The sequence below is a fragment of the Equus quagga genome, chromosome 4 (genome assembly GCF_021613505.1).
Source record: "Equus quagga isolate Etosha38 chromosome 4, UCLA_HA_Equagga_1.0, whole genome shotgun sequence".
Lineage (NCBI taxonomy): Eukaryota > Metazoa > Chordata > Mammalia > Perissodactyla > Equidae > Equus > Equus quagga.
Window position 1 is genome coordinate 32313427 of NC_060270.1, and position 17515 is coordinate 32330941.

The 17515-nt window shown below is 40.1% G+C and overlaps 1 protein-coding gene across 1 annotated transcript; it reads left to right on the forward strand.

Moving 5' to 3' along the window:
* The first annotated feature begins 1690 nt into the window (after positions 1-1690).
* CLDN1 (claudin 1) lies at positions 1691-17221 on the forward strand. Its single transcript, XM_046658802.1, has 4 exons — positions 1691-2149; positions 10506-10670; positions 12750-12834; positions 14556-17221. Exons 1-4 carry the CDS (start codon positions 1927-1929, stop codon positions 14716-14718), a joined length of 636 nt encoding a protein of 211 aa, XP_046514758.1. The 5' UTR covers positions 1691-1926; the 3' UTR covers positions 14719-17221.
* Positions 17222-17515: the final 294 nt, after the last annotated feature.

A 17515-nucleotide genomic window follows, 5' to 3' on the forward strand; every position in this document is an offset into this window, starting at 1 on the left:
GATGCAGTCCTGCCCTACACAGCTGCCTTAGAGCCTTCCTGGGGTCTGGACAGACTGGCCGAAGAAGGGCAGCATTCACTGCTTGAATCTCCGTTACTCCTAATTAAATCTCTTCATCCAGCTTGTGTGTCACACTCTTCATTGCTAGTCTTCAGATCTCTGTGCAAACCTGTCCTTTGGACTTAAACCTTCCAAAAGTATCTGGAGAGAGCCAGGAAGAAGTGAGGTGGTGAGATTTTTGCTTTTTTTGCATTTTTATAGACATTTTTAGGGCAGTTTTAGCTTCACAGGAAAACTGAGCAGAAGGTACAGAGATTCCCAAGTGCCCCCTGTCCCCACCCATGCACAGCCTCCCCCAGTGTCAACATCCCCCAAGGGAGAGAGCTTTCTCATTCCTCCCATTCACATTCTGAACTTTTTAAATGTTCCTTCCTTTGCACGAACTGGCAGCTCCCATAGTAAATACTGGGGCATATCTTGTTTTCTCCTTAGCACATTTATTTCTGCCTCCGAGATGCTTCTGTTTTTACTAAAACTATAGAAGCTTCTCCTCCCCATCACACTCCCGCCACACACAAAAAGCAGTTGGGAAAACATTTTAATTATTCCAAACCACAACACCACTTCTGAGTAACTACAAAGAAGGAAGTTTTAGAGACCCATAAGGGAAACTAAAGGCTCAACTAGACCAAAACCTGGTGTGGTGGCTATAGCCAGTCACTGTGAGAATCAAGACAGAACCCAGACTTCCTCAGTCCCAGCCCAGTCCTCTTTCTGCTGGGGAAGACAGACTAGACGCTCTTGCCTTTGATGAAGAGCATCTGATCATTAATGAAGCATCCTTTGGGGAGGGGTGAGAGGGGTTCATGGGCCAGGTCCCCCTGAGAATGAATCATAGCTCTAAGAGAAACTGCTGTGGGGAAGAGGCTGGGGTGTGTATGTGTGTGTGTGTGTGTAGGAGCCGAGGAGGGCAGGTTGCATTTTCATGAGGATGATAACAGACTAAAGGACATGTATTTCAGTCAAGTTGAGATGCAGTGGAAAGCAGAGTGGGCTGAGAACCAAGCACTGGATATGCTACTAACTTGCTGTGGGATCGTATGGAAATCCTGTTTCCTCTCTAGGTCTCGGTTTCCTAATTTATAAAGTTAGAGATGGCTTACATCCCTTGCAGAAATATGTGATTCTAGGAGAGACGGTGAGCGGAAGGAGCAGAGGCAGGAAAGGGGAAGCGGAGGAAGCTGAGCAAAATGGAGAGGTGTCTGTGTGAGGCAGGGGAGGAGAGTGGAGAATAGGAGATGCCTTTTAATAAGATAGTGAAAAAAAGTTGAAAATGAAACTCTAGGCCTCCTTTGAGGGCTCTATTTTTCAGCTTTATCATTTAAAAATGTGTTTACACCTACATAGTAATTTTTGGATGAATGTAGATTGAATGAAGGGAAAGCCTGAGAAGGCTCACAAGGGTAAAGGGAGGGTGGGGAGAAATGAAAGGGGGAGCGCCCAGGAGCACACCGCATACTCGATCCTTCTCAGGTTGTCCCCGCACCGCCGGCTGGACTTTCCCGCCAGGGCGCGGCGGCCGACGATGCTCCCTCTCGCTTTCCCAGCGAGCCGACCTGAAACCGCCAGGGGGCGCTGCGGGCGGCCGGGCCGGGGGCGGAGCTGCTTTAAATCGCGGCGCTCAGCGGGTCGGCGTCTCAGTCTCGGAGCCGCCGCAGCTTCTGGCATCCCGACTCCAGCACCGACCCGGACCCGGACCCGGACCCAGAGCTTCTCCAGCAGCGGCGCAGGGAACAGGGCTCTTTGCAATAACTTCCTCTGCGCGGCTCCGCCACCCCTGGGAGTCCCGGGTGCGCGCCTGCAAACTCCGCAACTCCGCCTTCTGCACCTGTCACCCCTGAGCCGCGCGGGCGCCCGAGCAAAGCCATGGCCAACGCGGGGCTGCAGCTGTTGGGTTTCATCCTGGCCTTCCTGGGCTGGATCGGCGCCATCGTCAGCACGGCGCTGCCCCAGTGGAAGATTTACTCCTATGCGGGCGACAACATCGTGACGGCCCAGGCCATCTATGAGGGGCTGTGGATGTCCTGCGTGTCGCAGAGCACCGGGCAGATCCAGTGCAAAGTCTTCGACTCCTTGCTGAATCTAAGCAGTGAGTGCATTCCCCATCCCCACAGGTGTGACCTAGAGACCCGGACCCGCAGTGGCTCCGTTTTGGAATAGTGGCTACCAAATGATTCTGTTGTGTGACTACGTGGTGGTTAGTCTTCAATTGATCAAATCCTCTGAGCATGTGCTTTGTAGGGAGGAAGTGGAGAGAACGGTGGTTTGGGAAAGGGGAGGCCCGAGCCTAAGCTCCAGTTTTTCCTCTAACTCCCTGGGTGGCGCTTTTCTGCTCCGCTAGGTGTGGTTTCCTCTTACATTCCATTGAGAGTGGGGTGAAGATTGAGAGGTGAAGGCCGACCTTGAGCTTGAGCTCCTTCCTAGGCCTCTCCTGGCCATTCTAAGATTCTGTGTAAATTGAAGAATGGTAGGGTTTGGACAAGAAAATTGTGTGCCTTGAAAAATTTGGAGCCTGATAGCTTCTCAAGTTTGTAAAATTAAATAGATAATCCCAGAGTATTAGATACGTTTCTTTACTCTATCTTTACTATGAGTTTTCACGGTGAAAGTCACATTTCTATATGGAACATCGCAACTCAGGGTCTGCTACTCACACTTGAGTTTGAATCTTTTGATTCTTTTGATTTTTAAGATCCAGTACGTGCCTGGAGGCCCCTTTGCATCCCCTTCCATAGCTCCTTGAAGAAGCCTCTTGAGATTCCCCTTGACAGGTTTAGCTTTCAAGCCAGGGGTCTTCGGAGGAGACAGATTGTGTTGTTACTTTGGAGAGTGAAGGCTGCTGGCAGGTGGAAAAAGGATGACAAGGGAGAAAAGTTCCAGATAACTTCCCATCATAGTATGAGGGACGAGTAAAGGTGAAGAAAAATGTCACAAAGGAGACACAGCTGAGGAATTCAGCAGCAGTCAGCCAGGAAGGAAGGTACTGAGAGACGGATGGGTCTTCTCCAAGTTTCCATCTTCCACAAGGGTATTTCTCTGTCACAGATGTTCACTTCTTATTTCTGTCAAGTTGGAAAGGATTATGTAGAGAGAAATATTCCTAAGTATGGTGGGGAGAAGGATGACAGGATGGCTTTTTATTTGTATTATTTTTTTAAATAAAAGCTTTTGAGTGCCTTGTCAGAAACTCATTAAATTCCCACTCACTTAGGTAATAACAATTCATGGCCAGAGTATCTTCCTTGAGGTGTTAGGTTAGTCGTCAAGCAGTGCGTCTGTGTTATGCCCTTGAACTAAATGGAAGAAAAGCTGGCTTAGTCTTTGCCTAGATAAACAAGCCGGCCCACCATCCCACTTGTGTGCTGAGGGTGAGCAGTGTTGTCATCACTCGGGTTTACTTCAGTCGCTTTATCTGCCTCCTGCATGTAGTTTTGTCAGAAGCTGTGTAGTTTAGAGTTATGGAATCAATTCCGAATCTGTGTAAACACCTTGAACACTTGTGGACTTTGGTGACAGTTTTGAGTGTTGTCGTTTCAGTTTTTCAAAGTTCCTATATCAGGACTCCTTTATACCAAATGTAAGGAGTATATTAGGTATACTCCTTTATATAACCATTGACTCTCCCCATGGAAAGATAAATTCGTGTAAGGAAATGGTGTCAGGCATTTTGGGTGTCGTGGAGGAATCGGCAGATGGAGAAGTTTCTACGGGCAATTGCAGAGAAGTCTCTGATTCTTCTGAACAAAATAGTTCGTTTTCAACAGGTTTAAATGGGTTTCCTTTTAACTTTCTTAAATGACCAAATCGAAGCAGATTGATCCATGTTGTAAATACTCAGATCATCTCTTCACATGGTAATGTGTTAAACTATTTCGTTTTGATTTATTCTTAGTTAATAGAGCTATTACAGTTTTTGAATCGATGGTGGAAGAACTAAACAATACCCTCCCTGTCCCCTCCATGCACATTTTGGAGATTTCTTTGGATGAATTTGTTTTTTCAATTCCAGATCAGATTCCTCTTTTTTGTTTTAATTAAAGCTAGAACTTATCCAAGGTGGGGCGGAGGCCTGTCTTTCAAAACTGATACTCAGAAGAGGGAGCCTTGACTCACTGGGACTCTCCCCAACCTTCCAATGACTCACTGCATGCCGTTGGATGGATCCCAGAGAACCTCTCTCCATTTCTCCACCTGTGCGGTGGTGCTCACACCCACCTGATGTAGACACTTGAGGTGGCTATTCATTGGTTGATTTGGGTACATCTAGTTTTGTGACATCAAAAGGTGAACAGGATTATCTGTCTATATAAATAGTAAAAGGTTCCTTTTATTCCTTGTAAAAGGTTGCATTCCACGAAGTGCTTTCAGCTGAAAAGCTTGGCTAGAAGTTTCCTGAAATTGTACCTTGTTCTCTTTGCCAGTGGAGCCTGCTTGGCATCTTAGGGTTGAAACACAGGGATTTATCAAGGTTGTAGCACTAGACGTGTTAAAAGCCTTTGTTCCTCTGCTCTAACTGGTGTCAGCTGTAAAAAGCACGTGACGTTCATAAAATGTCCACAGGCATGCAGGGTGCTTAAACCAATATAGGAAAGGAGATACAGCAGGGCTTCTTTTAGGTGGTTCTTGCAAAGCAGTTTATGAAAATGTAACTGAGAAACTTCCTGGGGAAACAAATGTTACACTGTGTGTTGTGGTTCTGCTGTGGCTGAGAAAATTTCAGTTCTGTCCAAAGTACTTGATGTTTATTGACATTGATGACTCCTGCAGCTGATAGTTGGAATATACAAAGGAGAGTGCCAGATACAGTTGCGCTGGACTTTTCTTAATTAAATTGTACATCTTGCCTTGTTTTGATCCAGTTCTCAAACTTTTGGCAAACTAGTGCCTGTTTTATGTGCTTAATTTTAATAGCTAGAGCTGTCCAAAGATTGGGCTGCCCTAGGAGGCTGCGTGGTGGGAGGTGTGCAAGCAGAGAAATTAAGTAAGCATTCTGTAGGAATGTTGTAGGGAAAATCCAAGCCCCAGACAAATGGGAGGTTAGGCTAGACTCTCGCTAAGTCTCATCTAACCTTGGGATTCTGTAATTTGTTTATAAGCTCCTGCAGCCTGTTCAACTTGCTTTGCATGAATCCACATGTGTGTAGGTGTGTTTAATGAGTGTTGGTTGTCAGTGAGGTTTCCAAGCACTCTCACCATGATGTCAGACTCAATCAAAGAGGCAGAATCACTGACTTGGACAGTCTTTGAAGCATAGGCAGAGAGGGGGGAACCCACTTACACTTCCCCAGACTGCATGAGGCCTGCTGAACCAAGCGTGTTCAAGGGGCTGTTGGTGTTCATATCTGCTTCAAGAATCAGTTCAGACTCTTGGCATGATGGAAGTCAAAACAAAAATCCAGGCTTGAGATCGGAGGTTCTCAGTTCTTACCCTGATTTTGCACTAATTAGCCATGTATATGAGCAACTTGATGTGTCTGGGCTGTAGTTTCCCCACTTATAAAATAGGGCAGAGTGGGAGGAGTGGGGAGATGAATCCATGATTCATCTATCCATGATTCATTCATCCATCCAACAAACGTGAGCCAGGCCCTATTCTTGTTCCTAGGGATGCAGCTAAGATGATTTATAAGGTACCAACATTGTTTCCTTCCAGTGCCAACGTTCTTTGTTACTAACTGCAGTGATTGAAAGCAAAAAGGCATGGTTCAGGTTTCCTTGATTGGAGTGATGAGTAAGTGGCACAGAAGCAATATCGAACCACAAATTTAATCGTGAGGCATTTTCTCTAAGAGACAAAAAAGGCAGCAAAATTGCTCACATCGTGAAAAGTGGTACCTCCTCCCTCATCCCAGGCCACTTCGCTTACTGACTGTGCCAGTGTTCTGAGGTCACACCCATCAATAAAATGGAAATGCTAACAATGAGCACTCTTGAGAAACTTTCAACTGAAGTAGGGACGAAAGATTTAATAAGTGAAAAAGCTGTGAAAGCATAATTCTGTGACAGTCTGTGATGAGCTCATTTAATTGCAGAGGAGCAGAGAGCATTTTTGTTCTAGTTACCCAACGGTCAATTCATTTATTTGTCTAATACTTATTAAGCAACTACTGACGTAAAGAGGGACTATGTGGGAATGCAAATATAATTAACATGTATTTTATTTATAATACATAGTACATAGGGTAACAATGTAGTAATATAGCCAGTAGATAGTATAAACAATGTCAGGTATTCACAGGAGATTCTGCTGTTTGTATAGTAAGACTTTAGAAAAAGAAGGAGAATTCCACATACTTGTCTATGCTTGTCTTGCTGCACTTTTGTCGATTAACCTAACTGTAGTAGGTTGGTAACTTCCAACTCATTTCTTGTCTTGTAAGTAGAGGTCTTTGTAAGTACTTTTCCAAATTATACTTTCAGGTTGCAAATGGTGAGAACTCCTTAGGGGGTCTTTACTCTCAAGATTATGAGTCTAGCTAAGTATAATTAAAAGCCTGCCTTCTCCCTTTACTGCTGAATAATGATGAGAAACAATAGTGTAACCTTTGAATCTTTGCTAACCATTTTGTCCACAGACAGCTTTAGTCAGTGATGATAATATTGTAGACATATCGGCAAATGGAAGGGGCCAGGAAAGGAATGTATTTGCTTCTAGATTTGATCCAATTAGACCAGCTCAGAGTTAATAGTCCAAGGCTATACTGTATCTCTCTAATCCAAAATTGTATTCTGTGGCTTTCAAACATTTCTCAACTTCTTTACCCTGCCGATCCTCATTCCACTAGGAAAAAACTTCATCTTGGAAGCTCATTTGATACATAATTTTCAAATCTAGAAAATTTTAAAAGATAAATCAAGTTAAGCAAAAAGCATGATTTTTTTTTCCTTCCCTGTATGTGTTTCTAGCTTTTAATGGTCTCAACTAAGACTGGCTTTCTGTACCAGGATTGTAACACCCCAGCCAGGTTCTCCAGGGAGGCATTTCCCGGTATTATTTCAAAGATTAAGCTAAACACAATAGAGGAAGTATTTTTACCTATCATATTAGTACAATTTTGAAAGAATAAAGACATGTTCTAATTTAAATTAATTGAACACAGATTGAATAATCCACGTAGCCTGCCAAGTACTGTTCTTAGTGTTTTGGTTGGAAATATGAACAAATATCCGGCCCGCGTCGTCGGGGAGCTCACAATTGCATAGTTTAGATCTCTGACATAAAAGGCTGCCATAAGACCTTAATCTGAAGGATTCGTCTGGTTCCAGCTTAAAACTGTGCAATTTAGATTCTACCTGCGCATAAAACCCTCATAACTTATAACACAACACCTGCTTACTGTGACTTGTCATCCATCCTTACATTTCGCTAGCTCTTGAGTTTTCATGCGGGTATGATTCTCTGCCCTTTTTTTTTGTATTTTTTGCATTTCTCCCCACATATCGATATAGTTAAAAATCCATCCAAATGTCTGCAGTGAAGCAAGATGAGATTTTGTGTTTGATATCCATCTAGTAAAATAGAAATAAATTTTGTATGTCAATGGATCCTAGGCTATAAATGGAAAATATTTCTTTTCAAGATAACACCATTACTTTATCAGTTTGAAAAAATGAAACATGATCCCCTACTCTATATGGTTTTTATGAGTCCCTAGGGATAGTTTTTCTTCATTTTCTCTGTTATTTTTTGTGTATTATACAAATAATACGTTATTCTATAAGGAAATAAAACATAGTAAAGTTTGTAGCAAACATAGAATAAAATATCTGCCCCCTCTTTGTAAAAGAAGTGGAAAGAGTAAATGGGTATGGTGTGAATCAAATGTGTTTTCCTTGAGAACTTGAAGGGGAAAGAAACCCTGAGAGATGGACACTGTGACTATTAGGACATTCCAGGTGAGTGCAGATGGAGCCTTGGAGTGGTTTATCCATGTGGGTTGCCCTCCTGGGTGGTTTTATACAAGCGTGACTCATGAGGCTGAGGCCCCGTCGACTCCTCGTGAAGAATGCTGTGTGAGCCAAGTGCTCAGACCTGCTGGACTGGTGGCCTGCTGTTTTTATGTGAGGTACAGGTCAGAATGGTTATTATAGAAGCTGGGTCCAGTTTGGGGCCCTACAATGCAGACAAAATGGAAAACTTGGAGAGAAATCAGAGGAAGCAACAAAAGTGATTAATGAAGGGCTGGACAACTGGGTATTTATGAGAAAGCAAAGCTGAGGGGCTGAGAGATGTAAGAGGCTATACAAATTTGAAGAGCTATCATAAGAAGAATATACTAATTGTACTCTCTCTACTGAGGGTAAAAATTCTGTCACTCCTTCTTTAAGACCCTCCCATGACTTCTGATTACACTTTGAATAAATTCCAAACCCCTGACCCTAGTTTGCAAAGCCCTGCATGATGCATGTCTTCTGCCTGCCCTGCTAAACCCACCTTTCCACATCCTATCATCCTCCCATAGAGTGACCACCTGTCCCAGTTTGTCCAAGGTTGAGGACCTTCTCGAGATGCAGGACTTGTAGTTTTAAAACTAAGATAGTCCAGGAAAACAGACAGGTGATGACTCTTTCCTCCTGGCACGTGGATCATCACTGTGACTTTCAGCATCCCTTCTTCCAGTGTTTCTTTGCCTGTAATGCTTTCCTTCTGAGTGGAATTTAGGACCAAATCTGAAATGTATGTTTTATATAAGGGCTTCGTTATTTTATTTTTCATTTTCCTTCTATGTAATGATTGTGTTTGCAAAACCTGTTGGTAAATCAGAAGGAAAGACACACCGTAACTGTGGAGTCCTTGGTACTTTCCTTTTCATACCACAGTATGGTTTGTGATTCCAGGGAAGAAGTTTCACAATAATCTTATAAGCAGCTTCAGTTCCCGGTAAGCCCATGGTCCGTGGAACATGTGTTTTGATTCAGCAGTTCTTATGCCACTGTGGAATCTTAAGATAAGTGTGTGGGTAGGGTGCATCTGTGGCCACACAAGCTTATGAGGAGGTGGATATGTGAGGGGAGCAGGGAGTGCCTCCATTTTGCTTTATAATTAAATCAAGTAAAAATTTATCTTGGCTTCCAAAATCTCTCTCAAATACAGTAAAAAAATACCTTTGATACTTCTTAGAAAGAGATTACTATGATTTTATCATAGGTTGTCTGGTTATGGCAAGGATATTAACAAATTAAAACTGAATAATGTTTTAGAAATCTTCAGTGTTAATTATGATTGGTACCATAAGTTTTCAACTCTGAAATTACCAAGACTGAGCCTAGGTCTAAATTAGTGTGATACAAAACGTTTCTGTCATGTCAGCCACTTTTGAAAAACCTCAAGAAGTCGATTGTTCCAACTCCCTGGTTAGAGGTATCATTATTCACACTTTACCTAATAGAAACATGGTCCTAAGGAATAACAAGTAGCTTACCCAAGATAGCATGGTTTGTTACAATGTAAATAATATTTATATATGCAAAAATACTTGTCACATGTTATCATTGTCAATGAGATAATGATCTTTATTTGAAGGAGGAAATACATCTCGAATTAATCAATCTCATCTATCCAGTGTAGTTTCAGCTTGTTTTTTTTTTAAGTCTGTGCCTTTATTCCACAATGATGATATAATGTTTTTACTCTTTAAGAAACAAATTGGGATAATCTCTCAAACCTGACTCTGTCTATTGATCATGACTTAGTACAACAATGACAATAACAGGAAATTCGAAAATTAGTGGAATCCTGAGAAATGCTACATTGAGTTATTTTCTACTATTTTACAACATGACAGTTTAAATAGTTTTAAAAACTGGTGATATCTCTGAATATGAATCTACTATGTTCTGAAGTAACATCTCAAAGGTCATCTTATTTTGTTCTAAGAAAATGACATTCATACTCCTCACTCACGCTCCAGTCACTAGAGCTGCTAATGTTGCTTATCCAGCCAGGACAATCTATAAGAAATTCATTTATCTTCAAATATTCACCTGGTTTTTCCGAGCTTGCTGACTGGAGTATATAGCTGTTGACTAATATCAAGATCTATCGTTAACCAGTTTAATTATAAATGGTTTAACCTTAAGGATAATACATATGATTGTTATTTCAGAATTAAAATGCTTCGTTAGTAAGGATTAAAGATGTATTAGGTCAGCTAAACCTATTCAAGCAGATCATTAATTATGTTTCCAGAGGATTTTGAATTTATTGTTGAAAACATAAAATGTTAGAGCTGGAGAGGATCTTATTCATCATCCAGCCAGGCATTTGTTTTTCTGGAAAAGAAACTATGTTGGTTACCTAGAAAAATCACTAGAATTGGGGTTTCCTGGCTCCTGGTTCAGTTTTCTCTCTTCCACACAATATTGAAATATACTAGGTCTTCTGCCACTCTTCTCTTGTTGGTCTAGGCCTGATTTTTACATGTTCTAAAATTTTTTTCTGCCAGGTACTTTACAAGCAACCAGAGCTTTGATGGTGATTGGCATTCTGCTGGGACTAATAGCCATCTTTGTGGCCACTGTTGGCATGAAATGTATGAAGTGCATGGAAGATGATGAGGTGCAGAAGATGCGGATGGCTGTCATTGGGGGCGTGATATTTCTTTTTGCAGGTAAGAGAGGCCCTGCTCCCTTTTCACCTTACTGCACTGCCTCTGACATGGTTTAAGATGTAGTTTTCAGTTTCCTTAGATTATATTGGATTTGTTGCACTTCAACTGATGTATTTCAGCTCCTTTAAATCTGAAGACATAGAAACCTTAACTCCAATTGACTTTCACTTTCTCATGCAGGAGCCACATGAAAATTTGAGATCTGTGCTCACAGCAAGCAGGTCTATGTAGTGAGAGAGAACATAAAGAATGTGTGAATCACGCTGCTTTGTAAGGACTGAATGGGACTGGGATTATTGGAGAAAAATGAGGACAACATTCTAGGTGGTTGGATGTACCCATAGATCAGTGAAGAGAAAGGCCAGTGAGAGTGGAGGTGGAATGTTGAAATGGTAGGAAATAAGGTTAAATGAGTTAAAAAAGAAAACAATACAGAAAGCCCTTGAAAAAAACTTGATAAAAGAATGAGGTTATATTTTCCATAGAAAATAAAAATGTATTTGTTGCTTTATTCAAGTGTTGATTGATGAGTTAGATATGTGACATTTAAGAAAATGAGAGCCAGAAAAAGACATGGATAGTTCCATTGTAAAGCCTTATAACAAGGCTTATATTAAATAAGATAGTGTGTGTGTATAAAATAGTGTTTGTGTGTGTGGATTTATGTATATATAAATATATATATATATAAAACAATAGACTGCTGTATATATTATATATAGTGTATGTATACTATATTATGTGTAGTAGTCTATTGTTTTTGAAAATGACACCAGTGATATAATCTACCACTAGGAAAAACTAGAATTAGACTTCCTTTCTTATTTTCTCTTTGACAAAAGACCTTGCAGGGGTCTTTGTGCCAGCATAATATGTGGAATTAAGCAATAATGAAGGAAGAGTGCCTTTGGCTTTGCTAAAGGTTTGATTAGTTTAAAGTGATCAGTCTTTCAGTTTATCCAGATTAGCTTCTGTCAGAAAAAGCATGACTGGCATTTTATTCCCAATGGTTTAATCTGGCGTCAGAGGCCGTGAATAAACTTATGCGTGGCTTCACTTGCCTTCTTGTAACTGCCATCGGTGATGGCATCATTCCCACTTCTGTTTCAGGGGCTTCCTAGGGAGTGAGGGTTGCAAATTCCAGAGCATACTCATGGTCTATCTAAGCAGCCAAAAGAAGTAGTGTTTTTTGTCAAGTATTAAGAGGCAATTAGATTGGGCCATTTTTGGAGGGTGAGGTAAGGGGGAAAAGCGAGTAGCATAGAAAGATTTAATGTTTATATTGATGGTTTCTTAGAATTACTATAGAAGGTTATTTAATTTCTTTGGATAAGAAAAATTGAGATATTATACTTCTTGTAAATGACGGAATTATTTTGATTAAGTAGTCTCTCTGGTATTACTGAAATATGAAATGTGTGGGAAATTGAGGGTACGCTGCATAAATTGGTCTGACATGGCACCTCAGCAAATCTCAAGGCAGTACCTGGCATGTCTGGCCAGTGGGGCAGTAGGAATTTGCGTGGTCTGGTTCTTTCTGAGACAGGTCATGCTCTTCCCTGCTATCTAGCTCTTTACTTTCCTTTTGATCCTCCAGAAATGTAAATTTTGAGTTTTGGTCAAGAAGAATATAGAAGAGTTTTTGCATCGTCCCTTTTGCAAGTGATTCTATCTATAGTAATAAGGACATTGGTTTTATCTAAAGTAGTTAGTACACTACTGTGTAACAGTATCTTTGAAGGAGATCTTTAATGACATAAATCCGTTAAATAGTTTCTAAAGAAAGCATTATTTGTGCCAGTGACCTTGGACTATAAGTGAATAAGATGACAAGAGGAGTATAAACTATGCCTAACTCTGGCCTATTAGTTTTCTCTGTCTTAACAGAATACTTGGAATAAATCATGTCTGAACTTCTAATCTCCCTAAATTAAAATTATCTAAATTAAAATTGACTAAATTTAAAATGTCAGCATGATGAAATTTAATTCTTGTAAAATACTTATAAATTTAATGGGCTGTATATTTTTGCTCAGTGTTCCATAGTGATTAACAGTCTTTTGTTTTGAATTTCTGTAGGTCTGGCTGTTTTAGTTGCTACAGCATGGTATGGCAATAGAATTGTTCAAGAATTCTATGACCCCATGACCCCGGTCAATGCCAGGTAATGCTGTTCATGCGCAACATAGTTTGTTTTCTGAGAAAATATCCTTTTTATGTTCTGCAAAATCCAGCTAGTGCCATAGCTTCCCAGATATACTTTTCAGAATTTTATGAAATTTTATGTCAAACTTGAAAATAATTTGAATGGCCTGTGACTCATGTTAAAATGAGTTTGATAATTGCTTTAATAACCTATATTGATGACAAAATACACTTAAAAGTAGAAAAGTTCCAAGCTCTATACTTTCCAACTGTATGCTGGACTATTTTTTTAAATATTAGTAAAGATGCTAATATATTTGAAATTTCCTTTTTTGAAGTTTATTCTGATACTTACAACACTTAATTCTGATTGTTCACCACTAACACTTATGATTTCGGGGAAAAAATAGTACGACTGCAGGGGGTTAATGAATAATACTTCCTTTCCAATAGTTTAATTTTATTTATGAAAAATCAATTTATTTATGAAAAAACTAGTTGAGATACCACTTTGAAATTTTATGTTCCATCACAACTGTAAAACTGACTTTACTTAGGTCATGTTTCTTAATATCGCAAGTTGTGGAAGTTAAAGAGCTGATTCTTGGCTCTCAGGTGCTGACACGACACTGTGATCAGAGACAAGGCTCTTTGTCTCAGTGTGATCACATCTTTAAAGCCTAATAACTACATTCAGAGTCAGGATGTTAAGATATAATTATTGTTTGTTGAGCATGAGGATGAATGGATGAAAAATCCCTGTGGCTGAAGATTAAGTGTGCTTCTTTTTATATAATCACTCACGTGCAGGAAAGCACATACTGCAGTGATTGTGTTGGAGCCCATCCCATAAGATTTACCATGTAGGGACTGCTGGAGGTCAACAGGCTAAAATTTTACCAGTAATGGATGTGAAAGCATGTTGTAAATTGCTAGGTGCACTGTACACTTGTTTACATTGTCTCATGTGATCCCGAAAACAGTTCAGTGAGGCAGATGGCACGATCCTGCTTTAAGAAGAGCAGAAACTGAGGTTGAGAGGTGAAGATGCTAGCTCACAATTGCAGCAGTTGAGAGTTGGCATCAGGATTCAAACTCAGGCCTTATAACTCTAGATCCAATCGTTCTCTACCCTTACTGTTCACCGTCAGTCAGTCACAGATCCTCTCCCCAAGAGTCTGGCTTAATACATCCACCTTGATCAGCTTAATCTGGAATGATCCATGGACTGCTTAGAAGCCTATTTTTGCAAAATCATAAATATCAGATTTCAGTGTATATAGGTACTTGGGATCAGTTATCGAAAACTCTAATAGTCTCCATCACACTCTAGTAGTTTCTTTATAGGATATAGACTGCTACGTGGCAGTAACATGACTTGTTAAGTTTTAGCTGAGGAACCATGGTCCAAACAAACCCGACTTCTAAAATATATAAACATGCTTTGCAAGTCTCCTACACATGGAAATGTCTTTGGAAATACTTGTGTAATTAACCTGGGATTGCATGCTACATTGCCTGATCTATTGTTGCGGTTGTCAACAACTGCAATGTAAACATTCTTTTTCTGTGTGTGTGTGTGTGCTCACAAACCTTGAAGTGCTTCCCCAAGGGATCATAGGGGATTATTTTCAATGGAAAAAAATATAATGAGTATGATATTGATTTCTTTCCTTAATTATATTAGAAAAGTTTCTAGTGATTCATTTATTAAACAAATGCACTGTCTTGTCTTTTCAGGTATGAGTTTGGTCATGCTCTCTTCACTGGCTGGGCTGCTGCTTCTCTCTGCCTTCTGGGAGGTGGCCTACTTTGCTGCTCCTGTCCTCGAAAAACAACGTCTTACCCAACACCACGGCCCTATCCAAAACCTGCACCTTCTAGTGGGAAAGACTATGTGTGACACAGAAGCAGAAGGAGACATCCCTATTGGAACAAACAGCAAATGGACATTGAAATACTGTCATTGACATTAGGACCTTAGACTTGTGACTATTGTAGTCTGAACCGTGGTATTACAAAAACACATATTTTTTTAAATACCCATTGCTAGAAGTGACTTAGTCTTATCTCCTTTCCTCAATATGGAAGGGAAGACTTTTCCATTTGTATTACTGCTTCCCACTGAGGAATCATCTCAAATGTGGGGAGAGGGCGCTCCTTAAATATATATAGATATGTATATATACATGTTTTTCTATAAAAAAAATTAGATAGTAAAAACTCTTATTCTCATTATGTTGGTACCAGCATAGCTAAAATATATCTAAATATATATATATTTAATTCTATTTTAATTAAATAAGCAGTTTATTTGGTATATTTCTCTTTCTAGCACTGCACATATATGTTAGGTCAAATATTATTTACTCTCCTTCATCAGCTTTTAGAGTCTTTGACAGAAGCCCTAACCTACTCTACCAAGTATGAATTATTTCAATTCTTCACATGTGCCCTTTTCATATGCTAATTTTCTATTCTTTTTTTTACTATGATCTTATAGCACTTGCTTTGTCATCAGTCAGTCATTTTTCATGCCTTTGTTTTTTTAGGAGGTTGGGCTTAACCCTTGAATCTGATAACATTTCATACACCTGCAATTTAATTCCTAAAAGTTCATAAGAATCTCTTACAGATCAGAGCTTTCGGAGCAAATCTGTCTGCATGACCAGGTGGTATATTCCTGTTGACCTTCCCACACGATCCCTGTACTCTGACCTACAACACTCTTGTTTGCTTTGAAAATATTTGTCCCTTTGAGTAGCGGTGTGCTGCTTTCTCAGGTGTTGTAACAATTTTATTGATTGAATTTTTAAGCATCTTATTCACAGTTGTATATCCCCCCTAACTACCGATTTCGTACCCCCCTCCTCACTTGTAGTATTTTCTTATGTGTAATTATCATATAGTTTACTCTTCCCAGAGAGGTATGGCATGTTTGTCTGAATGAAATGCTAGACTTTCTGTAGTGATAATCTGCTGACAAATATTCTCTCTGTCGCTGTAAGCAAGTCACTTAATCTTTCTCCTCTTTTCCTATCTGTCAAATTGAGATAATGATACTTAACCAGCTGGTAGAGGTGGAATAAGTATTAATTAGCTGATATTATGCTCATTCTTTGAACATGAAATGTGCCTAAGTCGTGTTTTTATTTGCTCAATTGGCTGTTAAGAAGTCATTGAACCAAACCTACACACACGCCTTCACATTGTTCAGCACCTCCCTTTCTCCACTGGCCAATTCTTTTCTTTTGGCTTTGGCTAGCACGTGGTTGGTGCTCTGTTCCATTTTAACAATTGCTCTTAGTTTTCCAGTCGGTGGAAAGTGCTCCTTCACTTGGGCAAGATGATGTAATGGAAAGGGTGTTGGCTTTGGTGTCTGGAGACCTGATCCGAGTCTTGGTGCTATCAGTTACTGCGTGACTTTGGGCAGGGCACTTGACTGCCCTAGATTGAGTGCTTCATCTGTAAAAAGGGGATTGTAATTCCTGACCTGCCTACCTCACAGGGCTGTTGTGGGGATCCGGTGAGATGCAAGATGTGTAAATGTGGTTTTGTAAGGTGAAAAGTCTTGTGCTAGTGGAAAAAACTAAGGAATTTAAGTGCATAGGTTTTGGATTACTTTTCAAATGACTGAAAAGAGGGAAATTTTAAGAAAGAGGTTTCTCGCCTTAACCAGTCTCTGAAGTGGTGAGAAACTAGAGCAAAATTCGGCTTACTAAATGAAAAGGATTCTGAGGACATCTCAGTTTCTTCAATCAGTATGGCCTGATGCTTTTTTGGGTCTAAGGGTTTCTCCTTTCAGGAATGCAGACTTGACCTAGGACAAGTTTGCAGATGTAATGGGTGAAAGAAAAGTGTAAGTGTTGGCAAAGCCAAAGTATAGAAGATTTTTTGAATTAGAATAACCTGCAAAGGTATACAAGGTGGATATCTGTTAAGTGATGCCATCAGAGGTGTGGCTATTAGCTGGCAGCCAACACTGCTAGGATAGTTATTTTGGGAATGGTAATTCATAGTGAAACCACATGGCGGAAGTTATCTAAAAGACTGCATCATATGAGGATTTGAACCTAGTACATTTTAGAGTGTCTTCCACACCTGAAAGTCTATGCTCCTAGAAGGCATGCTTCAAAGACCCTTTGCTCCATATGTAGATCCTAATGATGTGTGAGTGTAAATGCATGTGGTTACTAGTTGCTAAACTCTACCAAGAAATCTAAAGTCTAAAATGGCCAACAGAATTGTTACACCAGAATTTATCCAATTTTGATATTTTTGTATTCTATTACCATACCTGGAAACAGAACAATAGATATTTGGGGGTTTTGTAATGGGAATTTGTATAAAGCATTATGCTTTTTCAATAAATTGTTGGGTTTTTTTAATAAAAAAATAAACACTTGGCTTGTTTTTCTAATCATTTATTTCAAGATCGCCATGCTTGGAAGAGGAAGTGGCTTGGGATAGGGTCTGACTCACATGTGTTCCTGGGGAAGAGCTGTGGTGCCTCTGGGCTATCTGTCTAACAGTTGAGTGACTCCACCCACTCGAAGGCCTTATTTCTCTCAACCTGAGCTGCTTCCTCATCAAGGCTGGTGATAGAAGAGAATGCCAGGAGAAGTTGCTTGGTTTTTTTCATCTGTAAGAAGGGGACATGCTGCAATGAATGACTAAATGATAAAATAGCCAACTGTCAA